Here is a 21,424-nt window from a genome sequence, read left to right on the forward strand (position 1 = left end):
CCAGAAGGCATTAAAAAATACAAATATTTGCTGTACTTGTGGTGCTGGGATGATGACAGATTATATAGTTATTGATTTAATCCATTTTTGTTCAAGGGATTTTAGAAACAAACAATTAGACTATTTATAAAAATTATTTAAAAATTTCAGAAACAGCTTTAAAATCTTCGAGTCTGTTTTTCCATGGTCAGGGCATTCTTTCTCTAGCTGCAGCAGTACATAAATGGAGATTATCACAGTATCTGGTTTCTGAATCCATGCCCATAATTCATGGATGCCAATAAGAATTTTCCATTCTCCAGGGGCACTATCAGAAGGAGACTAGCTAAACACACAGAGCAGAACTGGGAGTCTCAAATCCATAATCAAATACCTAGATTGATTGTGTCACTTGCACTTGTATTGATTTCAATTGGAGCAGCTGACCCAAGGGAATAATAAAAATGTGGAATAAAACTGATTTATGAGAACAAAATAAATCCTTTTGTGAGTCATAATGAATTGGTACTATTTAACCCTTTCAATTACAAAGGGAGAACACTATTTTTTAACAATGTTGAGTTAGTTGAGAGAAGTCATAAAAAATGTCAGTAACGTCAAATGTCATTACACTTAGTTGTAATACTTGGGCAAGAATGAAGTTCTAAATTGATCTAGGATTTTTATTTGACATAAGATATTCTTTTGGTTTTTCCAGTCACCTTACATGATGCATCATAAACGGTGCATTTGCAGAGTGAAAGAACGGCAGAATCACTCAGGTGTTTGCTGGATTTAGAGAGTAGATCTCTCCAGCGTATTTAGAGCAAAAACATATAGAGGAACATAAACAGCCATACCACCTGCACATAAAAGGCTGACCTATCATAGTATCTTGAGCTTTCTGGCACTATGCATAGTCAAAATCTATCAAAACCACCTTCATACAGTACAAATTAAAACTTCATCAAAACTTGTCAAACCCCAATTTTCATCATGCTTTCCCTGAGAGAACAGATAGATTTTACATTACTCTCTAAAGAGAAGCATATTTGTTTGAAGACCACATATACAAGTATACAAACAATTTAATCTACAGAAGCTCTAGTGAGATTATATATATTTTGTTCACATCATGTATTTACATTATTGACATTAATAATTCTGTGTCCAATACTGTAAGTTGTGTTTTTGCATTTAGGATTTATCATTGATGTTCAAGTACTGCCAATGTGGCCTCCTCAGCCTTCATGTGGGTTAAAAACTGTAGAAGACATTCATTAACTAAAAGACTGTTTTCATAGGAGAACTTGATTGGCAAATCCCCTTTTGCTCAATACTGTTTACCCATGGAATCTCCAGAAGATTGCTATTATTCCCTAGACTATTACTGAGGTAGCAAGGATGGTCTTGGAGACATTCCTGCTATTGATAGTCACTAGGAATTTCAGCCTGTAAGAATTGATAATGTGTTCCTCACAGAAATGGGGTTCAGTCTTACCTATCTGCTTTATAACATGGAAGCAAATAAATTACACCATACAGAAACACAAGTATGTGAACAGAGAGATGCAGAAGATCAATTAAACACTATCTACAGTCTGATGCTAAAGTCATTGCCAAAGAAACAGGCTACTGTACAAAGCAGAGTGAGAATGCTTTCATTTTGCTTTCCTCTGAGATGGTTATCAGGGAACAGAAAAAGAAAAGCATACCTTGTGCTGAAGGAAATCATGCTTGCATGCAAAGATGATGCAATGTGAAGCAGTTCAAAATCTACTGAACCTTGACTAAACATTACTCAATAGCATCCTAAAGCATGCTCATATAAAACTCATACAAAATTATGAGTTTTTCAAGCCATGCAAATCAGTGAAGGTATATTACTCAGGGCCAAAACAACCTAAATCCTATACTAACTCTGAACTGATTAAACATGACTATTTGAAAATGGATCATGCATTTCCTTTTTTACTCCCTAAAACATTTTTAGCACTAGTGAGTTTTATTAGTGAGGTCTGTGGCTAAAACTAAGGAGATAGACAGATGAAACATGGGAGGAAGGGGATGAAATACAAAACAGTCCCTATAACCATTAACTTGAATAAGCAGGTAAGGGCTCTCACAAAAGCATCCTACTTTGGCAGTAAGTAAGGTGCCAAAGTAAGGTGTCTTGGGTGCTGCAGGTAACAATGAATACACCAGTGCTGTTGCTCACAGCAGGTATGACGATTTTTCCTATGCTGTTCCTCTGCCACTATTTACCATTGGGAACTGCTTAAACTCATGTTTTTTCACATTGATTATGATTTTGTGCTGCATGGAGTATGTTAACGTGGTGTTAAGTATTGTACACCACTGGTCACTAAACATCTGTGAACATATATTAATGGATAATACTTATCAAGCATTTAAATTATATTATTATTATTATTATTATTATTATTATTATTATTATTATTATTATTATTATTATTATTATTATTATTATTATTGATTTTGTTGTGTACCAGGTTTTGGGAGGTAAAGGGAGAGGCAATATTCACAGCATTATAGCTGCTCTAATGAAGATCCTCTGTAACAACATTACTGGGGTTTGCAGATGCAAAGGCCAGGACAAAAATAAGGCAAGAATAACAGCATGAGAACTATAAAAAGAAAACTTTTTCCAGTGTTCTGGAAAACACTGCCCCAGTGGCTTCCTGGATAGGGTTATTATGCAATCCTAAATTATGAGAGTAAAGTTGGAATGATTTTTCCTGTCTTTCACACAAAAGGGACTGTCCCTGGGAGAGAAACACATAACACTATAAACAGTGTTGGTCATTGATTAAATGCAGGAAGAACACAATCTTATATTTACCTACTATGGAAAAGATAGTCAGATTTCTTTGGTACCTGCTTCTTGAATGTTCAGCTACATTAGAGGAAAGCCTTACTAACTACTCTCAATAGGAAAAAATTAGCAAGATTGTGAAGAAGTATCTTGTCTAGAAAATATATCATATGCTTTGATGACTTCTATGAAATGATGATATTTCCATTTACATAGAATACTTTTTCTTATATTAAAATACATCCAAATTTGTATTGATTGCAAGCATATTCACTTGTATTGCATATTCACTTGCAGCAACTGTAAATGTAAATCTATACTTAGTTACCTATATTTTGAGGTAATTATGCAACCAGACATGCCTAAAAGAGATTCACTACAAAAACTGGCCTAGCAAGTCTTTTAAAAATGTTTTAGTCATATCTGAAACATGTTTGTTCTCAAAAATAGTGCTGTTCTTTTTAAACTGTAAGATCTAAATGTAAAACAGTTGCCACCTTCTGCACATTTGAGGATAGCATCCCACAGAATTTTCATTCTCCATTCTTCAGACTTCAATTCAAGAAAGGCTATGAATTTTGTGGGGCTTCAGGACTCCTCTCCCTAATTCTGCTGACATCTGCAGATGGGCATGTCTTCCCCCAAAAGTCATTGCTTTTATGCACTACCTTGATTCTTAACATTTCCTATTTTAATTCTGATTGGAGAGGTTACTGGAAGCACTGTGCCCAATAAAGATTACAAGAAGAACATTCTAACAAAAAATAAATTAACTGATGGTCTGTATTTCCTTCTATTTATGTGTATATATAGCAAATATAAACAGAAAAGATTAGATTAAAAGAATGTACATATGGAAAAGTCAAGTTGTTTATAGATGTAGTTCACACACTTTTTACCAAAAAATGCTGTATTCTACAGACAAAATTCTCCAGTTTGCCAAGAGAATTAATAGGCTGTCAGGGAGATTTCTGGTAAGTGATTCCAAATAAGAGTTACAAGATGAATAATTTTCCTTTTACGAAAATACCAGATGAACTACGTTGCTGAAAAATAAGAACCTTCAGTGATACGTCAATCATGTAAGTTGCAAAAAAGTTGAAAAAAAAAAAAAAAAAAAAAGTCAACCCGAACTGAAAAGAACATACATTGATTTCTATATCTACTAGCAACAGAGTTCTGTGCAACTCTGTTGTGAAATTCCCTAAGGACACATAGTTAATTAAGGATTCTCTTTATGTCAAACTTGCATTCAAATGCATCACAACATCAAGTAGACTACAGCTTTGGATGCATTTTGTGCTAATGCAGTCATCTGACAAAGGTAGCAAGATAATTTCTCCAACTTGCTCTTCTGAAAAAGAAGTAACACCTGATGCCTCCTGTACTATAACTTGTTTTCATATATCCAGATGCAATTAAAAATGACCCTGTACTCAATTTAAACCACCTTGAGGGTAAATAGGGTTGAGTGAGGAAACTACTTGGGGAAAAGAAGCCTGACTGTCACCTTTGTATGCCCCTTGAGTCCTGTGAGAATTGGAAGTATATCTGATAATAACTTTACCTCCTTTTAAAAATAAAAGGTGTTTGTGATCTGTTAAAATTAGTATTTCATGCCTTAAACTAACCAATTGCAAAATATTTCACTTAAAGGTTCCTCCCAAGGAGGCACCAGGACCTAAGTGACTTGATGCAAAGCAGTTTGTCTTTGCAAGAAAACAAGTTGCCTGAGCACTGCAGAACTGAGACAGAGCTCTTATTTTTTAAAATCACATTTGAACCTGTTATGCAGTTTGCTGGGAAAAAAATATTCTTCTGCAAAGCATATCTGTATGAATCAGAAGAGTGAAAAAGAATCAACAAAGTTCTTTCCAGTATCTTAACAAGTGCTTGCAAAGAGAAAGACTGTCAGACAAAATCAGAAGATGAAACTAATTGATACAGATATTTCTCTTGGATAGATTTTTAAAACATGATCAAGCTGTAGGAAAATCCATTATTAATATTCTCCTTTCTTGGTAAAAATCTTGTGCTGGTCTGCATTTGATGCTTGCTATTCATAGAATCATAGAATTTTCAGGGTCAGAAGGGACCTTTAAGATCACCTGGTTCCAAACCCTGCCATGGGCAGGGACACCTCCCACTAGATCAGGTTGCTCAGAACCCTCTCCATCCTGGCCTTAAAACTTCCAGGGATAGAGGTTCCACCACCTACCTCTCCAGGAAGCCTATTCCAGGGTCTCACCATCCTCATGGTGAAGAACTTCTTCCTCACATTTAATCTAAATCTACCTTCCTCTAGTTGGAAACATTGCCCCTAGTCCTGCCACTACCTGACATTCTAAAAAGTCCCTCACCAGCTTTCTTGTAGCCCCCTTCAGATACTGAAAGGCTGCAATAACGTCTCCTCAGAGCCTTCTCCTCTCCAGACTGAATAACACCAACTCTCTCAGTCTGTCTCCATAGGAGAGGTGCTCCAGCCCTCTGATCATCCTCATGGCTTTTCTCCTTCTCACACTCCAGCACATCCATGTCCCTCCTGTAAAAGGGGCTCCAGAAGTGGACACAGTACTCAAGGTGGGGTCTCATAAGAGCAGAGCAGAGGAGGAGAATCATCTCCCTTGACCTGCTGGCCATGCTTCTCTTGATGCAGCCAAGGCTTGCTGTGCTGCAAGTATACACTGATGACCTTTTCACAGAAAGCAACAGTGAATATTGCACAGTGACCTTCTCAATTAGTTTATGACAGTATTTCCTTATCTTCTAATTTGGTTACTGATAAATGTTGACAAGGCACACAGTATTTACCAAGCCTTTGTCATGCTGGTATCTAAAAATGAGTATCATCCACTGTATCAGAAATAAATAGCCATGAAAAACGAAGACATGCACTAAGAAACAGTTATATGCAATTCAAAAGTTAAGAATTTAAAGTCTCTACAACATAGAATGTATGTGTTCAGGGCCAGGCTGGTCTAGTGCGACATGTCCATTCCTATGTAGGGGGGGGTTAGAACTAGAGGATCTCTAGTTAGAACTAGAGGATCTCTAGTTCTCTTCCAACCCAAACCATTGTATGATTCTCTCTTTCTTTTAAATACTGTAATGCAGCCTTTACTGATGCATTGTTCTTTTCACTGTAAGAGAATAAATATTCCCCATCTGCCCTCAAAACCCCACAGTATTTTAAATATTTAAAAGTATTTTTAAGATGAGCTGGCCCACTAGAAAACAATCTAGAATTAAATACAACTTATTATAACAAGGAAATAACCAAGATCTCAGTATGTGGTATGCAGCTGGGTGGAAAGTTATATCTTAAACAAATTTAATGAATGGCAGATCCATTCGGTGGAAAAAGAGTATACACAAAATATTAAGACAGACAGAGACATACATATATGAAATTTGAAAGATTTGTAACAGGACGAAAGAGGAGCTAAGCCTGGGGACATCTATATTCAGTATTAGATCAGCTGGTGTCTCTAAAGTGTTGGAATAACAAGTTCATGACAGAAAAAGTGTTACGTTATGTGTTATTTAAATACTTTCTGTGTCATCAACCTGGTATCTCAACATACCATATGGTACAGTAAGGCACTGATAACAACACATCAAGCAGTTTCATGATATGCATTAGAGATGGCAGTGTAAAAGTATAGAAATGCAAGATGGATTAGAAAAAAAATTGCTTGTTCTCATAGTGGTATCCTTTGCCCTGTCCAGGGAATATATTTACACAGAAGGATTTTCATTTTCCAAAAAGCATGTATCTCAGGAGTCCATTCCCCAAAGGTCTAATGTCCCTTACATAGAAAACATACAAACAAACAAAATCCAAACAACAATAACAAATAAAGCAAACAATCTAAAAACCCAAAATTTTCATGGACTATTTTAGGTTTGAAAACGGACCTTTCAGGTCCCTTGTAGTCACAGTTGAAAAAGATACTGATATATGCAACTCTTTCATCAAAGAAAACAATCCCCACATTATCAAATTATATGTAGCTTTGCAATAAGCCCTGACAAGCTTAAATATTTATTCAGGTTTCTTTAGGTTCAAGTCTCTCTAATTCTACTTCACTTAGAAACAGATATCTAAGTAAATAAACATTACTTTTCCATAGGAGTGTTGCCAAAATCTATGAAATTTTTTTATAATATTTTTTGTTTCTGATGGGGTTCTTTAAGTGGTACTTCGCATCATATAATTGAGTATTCCTACTTTCATATAAGAACAGGCCATGTCTGAAATTCTGAATGTTACATACAGCTCACTCATGGCAAGCTGTAGGCAATCCAGGAGACTCTTGGAGTGCATTGAAGATAACTTCTTAAGCCAGGTATTAGACAGCCCTATCAAGGCTGTCAGCCCTATCCCCAGAAGGGATGTGATACTGGACCTGATTGTCACCAACACAAGTGAGCTAATCAGTGATGTCAAAATTGTAGGCAGCCTGGGCTGCAGTGATCACACACTGGTGGAGTTCACAGTCCCAAGGGATACAGGTCAGGCAAAGAGTAAAATCAGGACTGATTTTTAGTAAACTTCCAGCTTTTCAAGGAATTAGTCAATAGGAGCCCTCAGAAAGCTGCCTTCAGGGACATGGGAGCAGAACAGAGCTGGCAGATCTTTAAGGACACTTTCCAAAGCATGAGAGAGCTCTTGATCCTCAGGTGCAAGAAGTCAGGAAAAGAAGGCAAGAGAGTGGTATGGCTGAATGTAGACCTGCTAGTCAAACTAAAGGGCAAGAAGGAAATTCACAGCCAGTGGAAGAGTATAGGAATGTTGTGTGGTTGTGTCAGGAAAGCCAAGGTGCAGCTGGAACCAAACTTAACAAGGGATGCAAACAGGAGCAAGAAGGGCTTCTACAGGTATGTCAGCCAGAAAAAGAAGGTCAAAGAAAGCATAAGCCCCTTGATGAGCAAGACTAGCAATCTGGTAACAAGGGACAAGAAGGCTGAGGTACTCAGACATCTTTGTCTCAGCTTTCTCGAGTGGATGGATGGCAAGTCAGGGACTGGGGGGACAATGTCCCTCCCACTGTAAGAGAAGATCAGGTTCATGACCACCTGAGGAACCTGAATACATGTAAGTCTATGTGGCCTGATGAGATGCATCCCAGAATCCCAAGGGCACTGACTGATGTACTTGCCAAGACACTTTTCATGATATTTGAAATGTCATGGCAGTCAGGTGAAGCCCCCAGTGACTGGAAAAAGGGAAACATGTCACCCATTTTTAATAAGGGTATAAAGGAGGACCCTGGGAACTACCAACCTGTCAACCTCATCTCTGTGCCTGATCATAGACCATATCCTCCTAGAAGCCATGTTCACACACCTGAAGGACAAGGAGGTGATTGGAGGCAGCCCTTTACCAAGGCAGAACTACCCATTGCATGTGAAGATCAGGTTCGTGACCACCTGAAAGAACCTGGAAGTATACAAGTCCATGAGACCTGATGGGATACACCCATGGGTACTGAGGGAACTGGCAGATGTGGTTTCTAAACCTCTGTCTATTATATTCCAAAAGTCATGTCAGTCTAGTTAAGTAAGTCCCCACTGACTGGAAAAGGGGAAATATAACCCCCATATAGGCCAGTCAGTCTCACCTCTGTGCCTGGTAAAATCATGGAGCAGATCCCCTGGAGGCACTGCTGGAGCTGAAGAATAACGAAGAAGTGATTGGGTATAACCAACACACCTTCACCAAGGGAAAAATCATGCCTGACAAATGTTGTGGCCTTCTATGAAAAGGTCACAACATCAATAGACAGGGGAAGACCAACCAACGTCATTTACCTCAATGAAGCCTTCAACACAGTTGTCCACGACATCCTGGTCTCCAAGCTGGTAAAACATGGGTTTGATGGATGGACCATTCCATCAAATTGGTGGATTAAGAACTGACTTGATGGCCACACCCAAAGAGTGGCTGTCAATGGGTCCGTGTCCAAGTGGAGGCCAGTGACAAGCGGAGTCCCTCAGGGATCAGTGATGGGACCAGTCCTGTTTAACATCTTTGCTGGTGACATGGACTGTGGCATTGAGTGCACCCTCAGCAAGTTTGCCGATGACCCCAAGCTGTGTGGTGCAGCTGACATGCTGGAGGGAAGGGATGCCATCCAGAGGGACCTTGACAGGCTGGAGAGGTGGGCCCATGCCAACCTCATGAAGTTCAACAAGACCAAGTGCAAGGTCCTGCATCTGGACCAAGGCAATCCAAAGCACTGATATAGGATGGGCAGTGTCAGGTTTGAGAGCAGCCCTGAGGAAAAGCACTTGGGGGTGCTGGTGGATGAGAAGTTCAACAGCAGCTGTCAGTGTAGACTTGTTGCCCAGAAAGCCAACTCTATCCTTGGCTGCATCAAGAGAAGCATGGCCACCAGGTCAAGGGAGGTGATTCTCCCCCTCTACTCTGCTCTTGTGAGACCCCACCTGGAGTACTGTGTCCAGTTCTGGAACCCATTTTACAGAAGGGACACGGATGTGCTGGAGCAAGTCCAGAGAAGAGCCACAGGGATAGTCAGAGGGCTAGAGCACCACTCCTATGAAGACAGACTGAGAGAGTTGGGGTTATTCAGTCTGGAGAGGAGAAGGCTCTGAGGAGACCTTATTGCAGCCTTTCAGTATCTGAAGGGGACCTACAAGAAAGCTGGTGAGGGACTTTTTAGGATGTCAGTAGAGATAGGACTAGGGGGAACATTTTCAAACTAGAGAAGGGTAGATTTAGATCAGATGTGAGAAAGAAGTTCTTCACCATGAGGGTGGTGAGAGAGTGGAATAGGCTTCCCGGAGAGGTAGGTGGTGGAACCTCTGTCCCTGGAAGTTTTTGAGTCCAGACTGGAGAGGGCTCTGAGCAACCTGATCTAGTGGGAGGTGTCCTTGTCCCATGGCAGGGGGTTTGGAACCAGGTGATCTTAAAGGTCCCTTCTGACCCTGAAAATTCTATGATTCTATGAAATTTTCAATGGATGAAGAATTGATTCGATGGTTACATCCCGAAGTTAGTGGTCAATGGCTCAAAATCGAGATAGAGATCAGCTACAAGTGATGTCTTTCTGGGTTCTGTACTGGGGCCAGTACAATTTCATAACTTCATCTATGACACAGACAGTGTGATCAGGTGCACATTCAGCAAGTTCAGAAACACTAAGCTGCATTGTGTGGCTGACACACCTGAGGGGCAGGATGCCATTCAGAGGGATCTGTTCAAGAAGTGGGCACTTCATGAAGTTCAACAAGGCCAAGTACAAATCGCTGCACCTGGGCTGGGGTAATTCCAATTATCAATGAAAGGAATGAGAAGGGGTTGGGGGTTACTGCTAGCAAGAGCAAAGAATGTGTGCTCACGACTTAGATGGCCAACTGTATCCTGGGCTGCACCAAAAGAAGTGTGGCCACTAGGCCAAGAGAGGCTATTCTCCACTTTGGTGAGACCTCATAGGGTGTATTGTGTCTAGTTCTGTAGTCCTCATCACAAAAAAGAAATTGACCTGTTGGTGTGGTCCAGATGAAGGCCACAAAAATGAGAGGGTTGGAGCATCTCTCCTATTGTCCTGGTTTGGGCCAGGATAAAGGTGATTTTCTGTCTTGTACTTTTGCTTTTAGCTAAGTCTCTTGTAAGTAGTTGCACTTGCTGAAATTAACAGCAAGTTTCTCAGACAGTGTGTGTTTCTAGGACTGATCACACTTGATGTTTAGAGTTACTGCTAGAGACTGGTATGCAGAGCCAAGGACACTGCTCAGCTCTGAAGAAAACATAAAGAGGTCCCACCTGCATCCCTCCTTTGGGGAGGAACGGACAAGATAGATGTCAGAATTGACCAAACAGAGTATTCCATCCCATATACGTCATCCTCAGTATAAATTTGAGGGATCACGAGGGCCAAGCCAGATTTCCTGCTTCCAGCTTCCGGCTGCCTGCCCTTCCTGCCTTTCCTGCTTCCCTTTCCTTCACCTCCGGATCCTGGAAGGATCCCATCCATTCATCTGCCTGTGCTCCTGATCCGTTCCAGCCCTTATCTGTGTGTTCCTGCCTCCAGTTCCCGACTGCTGCCAACTCCAGGAGTCCAGCCTGGACTTTCCCAGAGCTGCCCTGCAGCCTCGGTGGTGACGTGAGAGCTATTGGGGGAAAGGGGGGAGGAATGTGGTATCCATTTTCTTGTATATTTGTATATATTTATTAATTTTTTCCTATTTATCATTACTGTTTCATTAAAGTTGTGTAGTTTAGTTTCCAACCCATAAGTCTCTCTCCCTTATTCTCTCTCCTTTCTTATCAGGGAGGAGAGAGAGATTAATAGAGAGCGTCTGTTACTCGGTTTAATTGCTGGGCCAGTGTTAAACCGGTGACAGATTTATTGGCGCCCAACGTGGGGCACGAGCTAATTGGCTCAAGTCCAGTTTAAATTTTGACTAATTTGCCTCAATAGTTTGAATTCCAACTCCAGTGGAAGAATGGCTTTGCTGAGCTGGAATCAGACCTTGTTCTTTGGAAATTTCACAGGGTTGGAGATTAAACCAATCATGCCTTACCTTTGGTATTTAGGGTATGTGATATGTATTTTTGCAGCTAGAATTGCTGTTACTCTGTGGTTTGTTTTTCGTAAGAGCTGCTTAAGAACCATCGTTGCAATAGGGTCCTCAATACTGATGTATATCATGGTGCATGGTGCAGTAGTGTTTCATACAGAGATAAAAAACTTGGTAATTACACTCCTAGTTTTAATTTGGGAAATTATACCATTCCATCGTATTTTGGGCTGACTCCCCCAGATTTTAGTAACAATAGCATTTCATTTCTCAATCTTCTGGTGGGTGTTGTTAATTTTTCTCATATAGTGGTGAGGAGAAACACAAAAACCACAATAATGAGACTGAGCATGCCTTTTTGGAGGCCGAGAGTTGCTGTTCGGAGAGTGAGAGCTGCTCCTTGTACAGAGAGCACCCCCACTCCTGCCGCTTCTCGCCCCCCCTCACACAAGGGCACAACTCAGATAAGGCCGGCCAGCATCGCCAGTGTTTCTGCTACAGCTGCAGCTGCTGTCTCTACCCCCACAGGCACTGCTGCTGCTCAGAAAACGAGCCCTGCTGCTGCTACTGCTGCAGATACCACAGCCTCTCCCCCTCAGCCCACACAGTTACTTGTTGACCCTGTAACTAGGAGAAAAGTAAAACAGTGGAAATCACAAATGAGCCTTAACCCTTCCAAGTCTGAACAAGACGACGAGGTGATAGGGGAAATAGAGGATACTGCCTCTCCTCATAGAGCAGCTAGAAGAGACTCTAAAGCAGAGTCAGCTGAGGACTCAGACTCAGAATCTGTTCAGTCCTATTCCATGAGAGACTTGCGTACTCTGAGAAAAGACTATAGCCGATTTCCAGGTGAACCACTTCTCTCTTGGTTACTCCGATGCTGGACGGATGGGTCTGCTACCATAACATTAACTCAGAAGGAAGTCAGACAGTTGGGATCCCTGGCCAGAGATGCAGGTATTGATCGAGCATTTGGGGAAAAGGCTGGAACCACCAGCCTATGGAAGCGACTCTTGGCAGCTGTAAAGGAGAGATATCCCTATAAAGAGGAAATAGACTGCCCACAGGTCAAAGCACCCACATTTGGAAAAGCTCTCAAGTATCTGGAGGAATTGGCTGTACGAGACGTGATCTATAATGCTGATGACATTGAAGATCCTTATCACGTACCGTTCCCTAGACCTATGCTGCAAAGGTTTGTGCATGCTGCACCACCACCTTTTAACCATACATTATCAGTAATGCTATGGGTTCCTGCAGATGTGGATGCAACTGTGGGTGATGTGATTAAAACAGTACGAGAGTGTGAAGATGCTGTCACAGCCCCTCGTCGGGCTTGGGTCTCAGCTATAAAGAGACAATCTGAGAAATTGCATTCACCCCTTTTTCCTCAGACAGACGGAGGACCCCGCATTGCGGCCACTAAGCAGAGACGCCCTCCTATGAGACGGAATCGAGAGAAACAGAATTCAGTAAGAGGAATCTTATGGGCACTCCTGAGTGAGTATGGAGAGGACATGAAAAAGTGGGATCAGAAACCTACTGCTGTCCTAGAGGAGCAAGTATGTAAGTTGCTGACTAAGACGAAGGCAAAAGGAGGTCCTTCTAAAAAGATGGCTGCTCAAGTCTCCAGTGTGGAGTTACCCAATTCAAATATGCTGGTGACTCAAGATCCCTCTACATCAGGTGTGAGCACTGGGGATGCAAACTCCAGTAATGCACATACTGACAATATTGTATGTGCTCAAGCTTAGAGGTGCCCTGCCTCCAGCCAGGTGGAGGAGAGGGACAACCGAATTTATTGGATTGTGTGGATTCGATGGCCTGGCACATTAGAGCCACAAAAGTATAAAGCCTTGGTGGACACTGGTGCACAGTGCACACTAATGCCATCGAATCAGAAAGGGACAGAATTCGTCACTATTTCTGGAGTGACAGGGGGATCCAAAGAACTGACTATTGTGAAGGCTGATGTGAGCCTCACTGGAATAAAGTGGCATAAGCACCCGATAGTGACTGGTCCAGATGCTCCTTGCATCCTTGGCATAGACTACCTCATGGGAGGTGATTTCGAGGACCCGAAAGGGTACCGGTGGTCCTTTGGTACTGCAGCTATTAAGACTGAGAATGGAGAATGGCTGCATGCTTTGTTTGGCCTTTCAGACAAATCCTTTGTAGTGGGTTTGCTGAGAACTATAAACCAGCTGGTGCCGAATGCTATTTCAGTAGTGCATCGAAGACAATACCGTGTCAACAGAGATGCTGTGATCCCCATTCACAAGCTGATCCGGCAACTAGAGAGCCAAGGAGTGATCAGCAAGACTCACTCACCCTTCAACAGTCCTGTATGGCCAGTGCGAAAGCCTAATGGAGAGTGGAGGCTGACTGTGGACTATCGTGCCCTGAATGAGGTTACTCCACCACTAAGTGCTGCTGTGCCAGACATCCTAGAACTTCAGTACGAGCTGGAGTCGAAGGCAGCCAGGTGGTATGCTACTATTGACATTGCTAATGCATTTTTTGCTATTCCTATAGCACCAGAAATCAGGGCACAGTTTGCTTTCACCTGGAGAGGTATCCAGTACACTTGGAATCGACTGCCCCAAGGGTGGAAACACAGTCCTACCATCTGCCATGGACTGATCCACGATACCTTGGAAAAGGGTGGAGCTCCAGAACATCTACAGTACATCGATGACATCACTGTGTGGGGTGACACAGCAAAAGAAGTCTACGAGAAAGGTAAGAAGATAATTGAAATCCTTCTAGAGGCTGGTTTTGCTATCAAAAGAAGCAAGGTCAAGGGACCTGCACAAGAGATCCAGTTTCTGGGAGTTAAGTGGCAAGATGGACGTCGCCACATCCCAATGGACGTGATTAACAAAATAACAGCTATGGCCCCACCAACTACCAAAAAAGAAACTCAGTCCTTTTTAGGAACTGTTGGTTTCTGGAGGATGCATATTCCTCTTTATAATCAGATTGTGAAACCTCTCTATGAGGTTACTCGGAAGAAGAAAGACTTTAAATGGGGCTCAGAACAACAAGCTGCTTTTGAGAGTATTAAACAGGAGATTGTGCAGGCAATGGCCCTTGGACCAATTTGAACAGGGCCAGACATTAAAAATGTTCTTTATACCGGAGATGGAGGTGATGGTCCTACATGGAGCCTCTGGCAGAAAGCTCCAGGAGAGACTCGAGGCCGACCTCTTGGATTTTGGGGTCAAAACTACAAAGGCTCCGAAGCCAACTACACAGCCACTGAAAAAGAGATATTGGCCGTATATGAAGGAGTTAGAGCTGCTTCAGAAGTGATTGGTACTGAAGCACAGCTCCTCCTGGTGCCACGATTACCTGTACTGGGTTTTATGTACACAGGTAGAGAATCTTCCCATCATGCTACCGTTGCTACCTGGAGTAAATGGATTGCTTTGCTCTCACAGAGAGCTAGGATAGGAAGACTTGATCGTCCAGGAATTGTAGAAGCAATAACACATTGGCCAGAAGGCAAACACTTTGGAATGCCACCAGAGAAAGTGGTAAAACGGGCTGAAGAAGCCCCACCATACGACCAATTACCAGAGGATGAAAAACAATATGCTCTTTTCACTGATGGATCCTGTCGTCTGGTAGGAGGCCATCGAAGGTGGAAAGCTGCTGTATGGAATCCTACACGACTAGTTGCAAAAACAGATGAAGGAGATGGTGAATCAAGTCAATTTGCAGAGGTCAAAGCCATCCAATTGGCTTTGGACATTGCTGAACAAGAAAAGTGGCTGAGACTTTATCTCTATACTGACTCATGGATGGTAGCAAATGCCTTATGGGGTTGGTTAAAGCAGTGGAAACAAAACAACTGGCAACGTAGAGATAAACCTATCTGGGCTGCTGAACTGTGGAAAGACATTGCTGCTAGGTTAGAAAAACTTGATGTAAAAGTGTGTCACGTAGATGCCCACGTACCTTCATATAGAGCTACTAAAGAACACCAATGTCCTGGTTTGGGCCAGGATAAAGGTGATTTTCTGTCTTGTACTTTTGCTTTTAGCTAAGTCTCTTGTAAGTAGTTGCACTTGCTGAAATTAACAGCAAGTTTCTCAGACAGTGTGTGTTTCTAGGACTGATCACACTTGATGTTTAGAGTTACTGCTAGAGACTGGTATGCAGAGCCAAGGACACTGCTCAGCTCTGAAGAAAACATAAAGAGGTCCCACCTGCATCCCTCCTTTGGGGAGGAACGGACAAGATAGATGTCAGAATTGACCAAACAGAGTATTCCATCCCATATACGTCATCCTCAGTATAAATTTGAGGGATCACGAGGGCCAAGCCAGATTTCCTGCTTCCAGCTTCCGGCTGCCTGCCCTTCCTGCCTTTCCTGCTTCCCTTTCCTTCACCCCCGGATCCTGGAAGGATCCCATCCATTCGTCTGCCTGTGCTCCTGATCCGTTCCAGCCCTTATCTGTGTATTCCTGCCTCCAGTTCCCGACTGCTGCCGACCCCAGGAGTCCAGCCTGGACTTTCCCAGAGCTGCCCTGCAGCCTCGGTGGTGACGTGAGAGCTATTGGGGGAAAGGAGGGAGGAATGTGGTATCCATTTTCTTGTATATTTGTATATATTTATTAATTTTTTCCTATTTATCATTACTGTTTCATTAAAGTTGTGTAGTTTAGTTTCCAACCCATAAGTCTCTCTCCCTTATTCTCTCTCCTTTCTTATCAGGGAGGAGAGAGAGATTAATAGAGAGCGTCTGTTACTCGGTTTAATTGCTGGGCCAGTGTTAAACCAGTGAGACCTCATAGGGTGTATTGTGTCTAGTTCTGTAGTCCTCATCACAAAAAAGAAATTGACCTGTTGGTGTGGTCCAGATGAAGGCCACAAAAATGAGAGGGTTGGAGCATCTCTCCTATGAAGATAGGCTGAGAGGGTTGGGGTTGTTCTGGAGAAGCAAAGGGTCTAGGGAGACCATAGCAGTACTTAAGGTGGCCTATGAGAAAGATGGGGACAAACATTTTAGCAGGGGTTATTGTGATAGGACAATGGGTAATAGTTTTAAGTAAAAGAAGGTAGATTTAGACTAGATATTATGACAAAATTGCACAATTAGGATGATAAAACACTGGAATGGGTTGCCCAGAGAGGTGGTAGAAACCCCATCCTAATCAAGACCAGGTTGTACAGGGCTCTGAGCAAACTGATCTAGTTGAAGATGTCCCTGCTCACTGCACAGAGTTTGGACTAAATGACCTTTAAAGGCTCCTTCCAACTTGAATAATTACATTATTCTATTAAATAACACAGACAGACAGTAAAACAAGGTATCATAACAGATATTATTTTGACACCTAGTACTCTTTGGAGTGTTTTGCAACAGAACATAATTAAATCTTCTTAATAAAAGAAGGTGACTGCACTGCTTGGGAAATGATATCCTAATCTGTTAAAAACTCATATTCCTATCAGAAGCTTGAAATTTTATTTGTACTAAAGAACTGAAATAAAGGTTTTTTATCTGTGAGCTGTATACACAGAAATTACAAAAATATCAGTGTGGCAACTGCAACATTGTTTTTAGGAAACGATCTGCAAAACCTCTTCACTTACCTTTCGGATCTGAGATCTAAAATCTGTTTCCCAAGCTTCTCAAACTGACAGCATAATGTACTCCTGAGCAGGCCACTAGTTCGGGTGATGGGTACAACTGTTCTGATGTTTATATGCAATCCTTGTAGGTGAATTCCACCTCCAAGTTTTACACTTGAATCCCTAACTCTTTAAAAGACATGGCAGGAAAGGATGAAATACAGTTGTTCATTATGCCAAGAAAATACCAATTAGCCATCAGACAATTCAACAAGGCTTGTGTAAATCTACGGAACAGATGATGTCTTATATAAGTTTGATGAATTAATGTTTAATTTCCTTCCTAAATACCTCCAAAACAGCCAGCGCAAATGTCTATTTCTAGAGCTCTGACTTCTTTTGGAGGGAACACTTTTTATTTATTTAGTATTGCATAGCAAAGTTTCAGCAACAGTGAACAAACACAATGAAATTTTCTGGGTTCCATTCCCCAATGATTCTTTCACCACCACCCAGCTCTCCTGAGTTGAACTAACATAGCAGCCACTTTAAGTCAACTCTTATAATTGCTTCCAATTTGCCTGTTTTGCTTTTGGCAATTAGCAAACTGAAATGTTATCATGAAAGAGTCCACCTCATTTATAAGACCAGGTTTTCCCTCCACTAAAATATGCAGGCACTCTGTTCTTTATTACCAGCAGGAGATAAATGGCTGGTTTTTGTTGCTGAAGAATATATAATGGTTAAAAAGTCACTTTTTTCCTCCAGCTCTACATAAATCACAGAACTAGTCAATATTTAATAATGCTTGCCTTGGTCTGGAGTCCCTTGATCACCCTTGTCATGTGTAATAGCTCCCTCTCCGATATCTTTGACATAAAAGCCCAGCTTTACTGCAATACTAACATGTAGAGGGTCATTACGGATCGACATTTACCTTAATCTGTGACTGCCAACCATGAACCGATAAATTCCAGCAGATTCCACTGGGAGAAATCAGTAAACTTCTCAGTGGAAAGAACTGAAGGAAAATTCTGCCTAGAACAGAATACATTTTCTACAAGGGCTGCTCTGCAAATGGGTTCTGACTTTTAAAAGTTCTCTAGCTGCACAGCTTTGCAACATTTAATACCGTTTTGATGGTTTGAGAGACGGGATGACAACCAAGGATGACATGACTAAGAAAGCAAGCAGAAATTTTCTCTGCAAAAACAATGCAAGATTAAACACAAGGGGAATATGGCTTTTGCATTATTCACCCTGCTGCCTTGGTGGAAATGCCTGTGCTGTCATGGGTCCAGCCAAAATGTTGTTCCTTTTTTTCAAATTGATCATCACTCCTTCTCCTCATAATCTTACAAGTGCCTCACAGCAGAATACATCAAAGCCTTCATTGTCTAAAAAAAGCCTTTTTGAGGGGTCAGCTAAGACTACCTACCATACATTACACTGTTCAAAGAGTGTTTTTCCAAATAGCACACATACAAGTTCAACTATATACCACTTCACAGAGGAGAGCAATTACAGCTTATGTTCCCTTTAGCACCAGTACTGGAAACAACATATCTTTCTCGTTCTGAGCAGAAAAAAAAGGCAAGTTATGAAATTAATTGAATCAGTGATTCAATTCTCTGTTACTGCATTTACAATACTGATTAAATTTGAGTACAGTACGTAGAACGATTAAATGTCATTGAAACATCATCACAATTTTGTATTATACTCATAAGAAAACATTTCAATAGTTGATGTCACTCATGCTATTTAAAGTACAGTAAAAATTAATTATAACATTGTTAGGTATAATTCATAGACATTGTTTGTGTACAGTATTTTATAATTTATTATACCTTAGAGTATGCTTAATAGCTCAAAATGACATCCCTAATGCTCACATGCATTTTCTGAATGCTCATTTTCATTCACTGCCCAAGTATTTTACATTTTTATAATAATTAGAGGACACAGCATCTTACTTTCAACTGAAAAATGAGCACTTTGTGTAATGCGTTTGAAAAAAATACCTGTTTACATTCTTTAGTCCCTTACACAGTCTTTTATGCAAGAGTGACACCACTAACTCTACTTCTCTGATTTAGCAACATTTTCACCCAAGACCACATTGCTCTACTTAGGTCTGGAAGACAAAAAAAAAGAAAAAGAAAAAACAACAAACCCAAACCAAATAATGAGGAACATAAACCAGTGGAAAAAAAATTTTAAAAAAAGCAAATAAAAAAACAAAAAGAAAAAAAAAACCCAAACCAACAAAACAGCTTGATATAATACAATAAAATTTAGCAGATAAGTGTTACTTTGCAAGTCTCTTTGTTATATAGAACCAAAGTTGGTTTTCCATTCTTCTTTTTAGGAATAAAGTATTGCTTACTCTTTTAGGTACTTGGCTGTTTGCAAGCCTCACTTCTTTACTGCAGCTAATATAAATTTCAGATATACGTATTGTCAACCATATTATGAACAGCTCTCATGAATGGCTTCCACTTAAATAAGCAAATCTACTGAAATTTTCTGAGTATAGCTTCCTTATCTGAGTGACGGTTGTGAGATAAGACTCCATGTGTATATCTAGGGACTAAATGAGTGCAGAGGGCTTATCTTTATTTGCCAATTTATGTGTTTGTACAAATGTAAAGCACCATAAATCAAAGCTGCAGTTCTTAGAGAATAAAATTGATAATTCTAAAATAATCAATGGTGTGGCAAAAAAAGTCAGAAGAATTTAGCGCTAAAGGAATTAAAAAAAAAAATTGAAACAGAATATCAGTGCTATGAGTAGATTTATTATAAAGGAAAAAAATACCTTGATCAGCATAGAATAGACCAGTGACAAGGACTGTGTAGGTCAGTTTTCCATTAGGTTTATTTGGGGCAAGCCATTTTATTTGAACTTCTTTGGACCCATCAACAGCAGTAAATACATCAACTGTTCCCTCAGGGGGAGCTTCCATGGTACGAGCTTCTACCTGTTAGTATAACCATGAGATAGAGGTTAGTTGTCATATTTTACCAACAGATAAGAAACGAGAAATATAAAATGTTAAGAAAAGTTATTTCTTTAAGGAAAAAAAGGTAACTAACTCTGCAGGTGTCCTAATTTTTACTTGCCATTACTTTCCTTTTTACCTGCATTTTACTTGCCTTTCATCTACATTTGTTTGAAGCTCTCCACCAACTAACATACTTTATACAGAGACCCCTGTAAGAAACAGGAATTAGATACCGGAAAAGAATGTAAGAATAATTTCTAGAAAACAAGTTGTGGATGAATAATTTCAGCTTCACGTAAGGGGAGGAAACAGAAATAGAGGATCACAGGGTTTTGAGTTCCTGCATTTTAAAATACAATCATAAAGAACAAGCATTCAAATGTTGCAGTAAAATACTGTAGATATTTGAAAGAGAAAATATCTTCTTTGTGGAATATTTGTTGCTCCCTGAAATAAATTCTAATTTTACTTAAGAACTCTAAATTACAATAAGATTAGATCTTTAAGAGAAAACAAAATACAATAAAGGAGCTATAAAATGTAATGTGTATGAATGATATTTTTATAGGAATAAAAACTCATTCAGTATTCTAGAAATTTATTATTTAAATTTCACGTCTTGTAGTAAACATTCAGTGCTACAGAACAAAATATTTTGTTACTAGATTATTTATGGTAATAAGTTTATTTCTCATACATTATTTATTTGATATTTTCAAAGGAATAACAAGGTTTCACACCTTTCTAAGTGCCTCTCAGCTGAAAGTTCATAGCATTTATTAGCACTTCTATTTTTAATATGCCACACCTGCTTTGTCATCAAAATAACCAAGCCTACTTTCTTTGTCCTTGAAACACGAATATTTTACGTTTTAGCATGTAAAATTTGGCAACTTTATTGATTAAAAGTGCCAGGGTAGATCTTTGATGTGCATCAATATCTCTACCTCTGCTTCTATATTCATACAGTTTATTATATTTAAAATAGGTGAGCAGTTTCAGTAAAGTCAACAGGATAAATGACATGCCTAAGATAAACAAATGCTTTGTGATTTGTTGGATGAGTGCCACATTGATTATTTGGATATTTCAGACAAAACCATCCACATGGAAGAATTTCACTGAGCTACTGTGCGTTCTAAACTAAAATAATTTCCTGTAAAGTTGTGCTGCTAAATGCAGGTACTCCAAAATCACCATATCAGAAACATGCAGAAATTAATACCAAGTATTTTTTTCTACTGAAGAGCATTAAGATACTCTTACAAAATTACGAATTTGTAGCAATCTGTTGAAAAAGCTAAATTTTGTCCTCTAGCCTGTGACTGCTTCTCAGATAACTCTTACAGTATTACAAAGGTCTTTCTTTGTGACCACTATTCTTTCCAGCATAAAAATTTTTGTAAAACGCTTTTTAGAATCACTACATGTAGTGTCCTTTAAAACTACAACTCTACAGTATACTTTG

At 40.2% G+C, this 21,424-nt stretch overlaps 1 protein-coding gene across 1 annotated transcript in view; it reads right to left on the reverse strand.

Annotated features, from left to right (window-relative positions):
- USH2A (usherin) overlaps positions 1-21,424 on the reverse strand; it is a 385,338-nt gene that overhangs the window by 166,648 nt on the left and 197,266 nt on the right. The window contains exon 36 of the mRNA XM_071739639.1: positions 19,770-19,932. Coding sequence (XP_071595740.1) covers positions 19,770-19,932 — 163 coding nt within the window. The remainder of the gene's footprint in view (positions 1-19,769; positions 19,933-21,424) is intronic.

The sequence above is a fragment of the Heliangelus exortis genome, chromosome 3, assembly GCF_036169615.1.
Source record: "Heliangelus exortis chromosome 3, bHelExo1.hap1, whole genome shotgun sequence".
In the NCBI taxonomy this organism is placed as follows: domain Eukaryota; kingdom Metazoa; phylum Chordata; class Aves; order Apodiformes; family Trochilidae; genus Heliangelus; species Heliangelus exortis.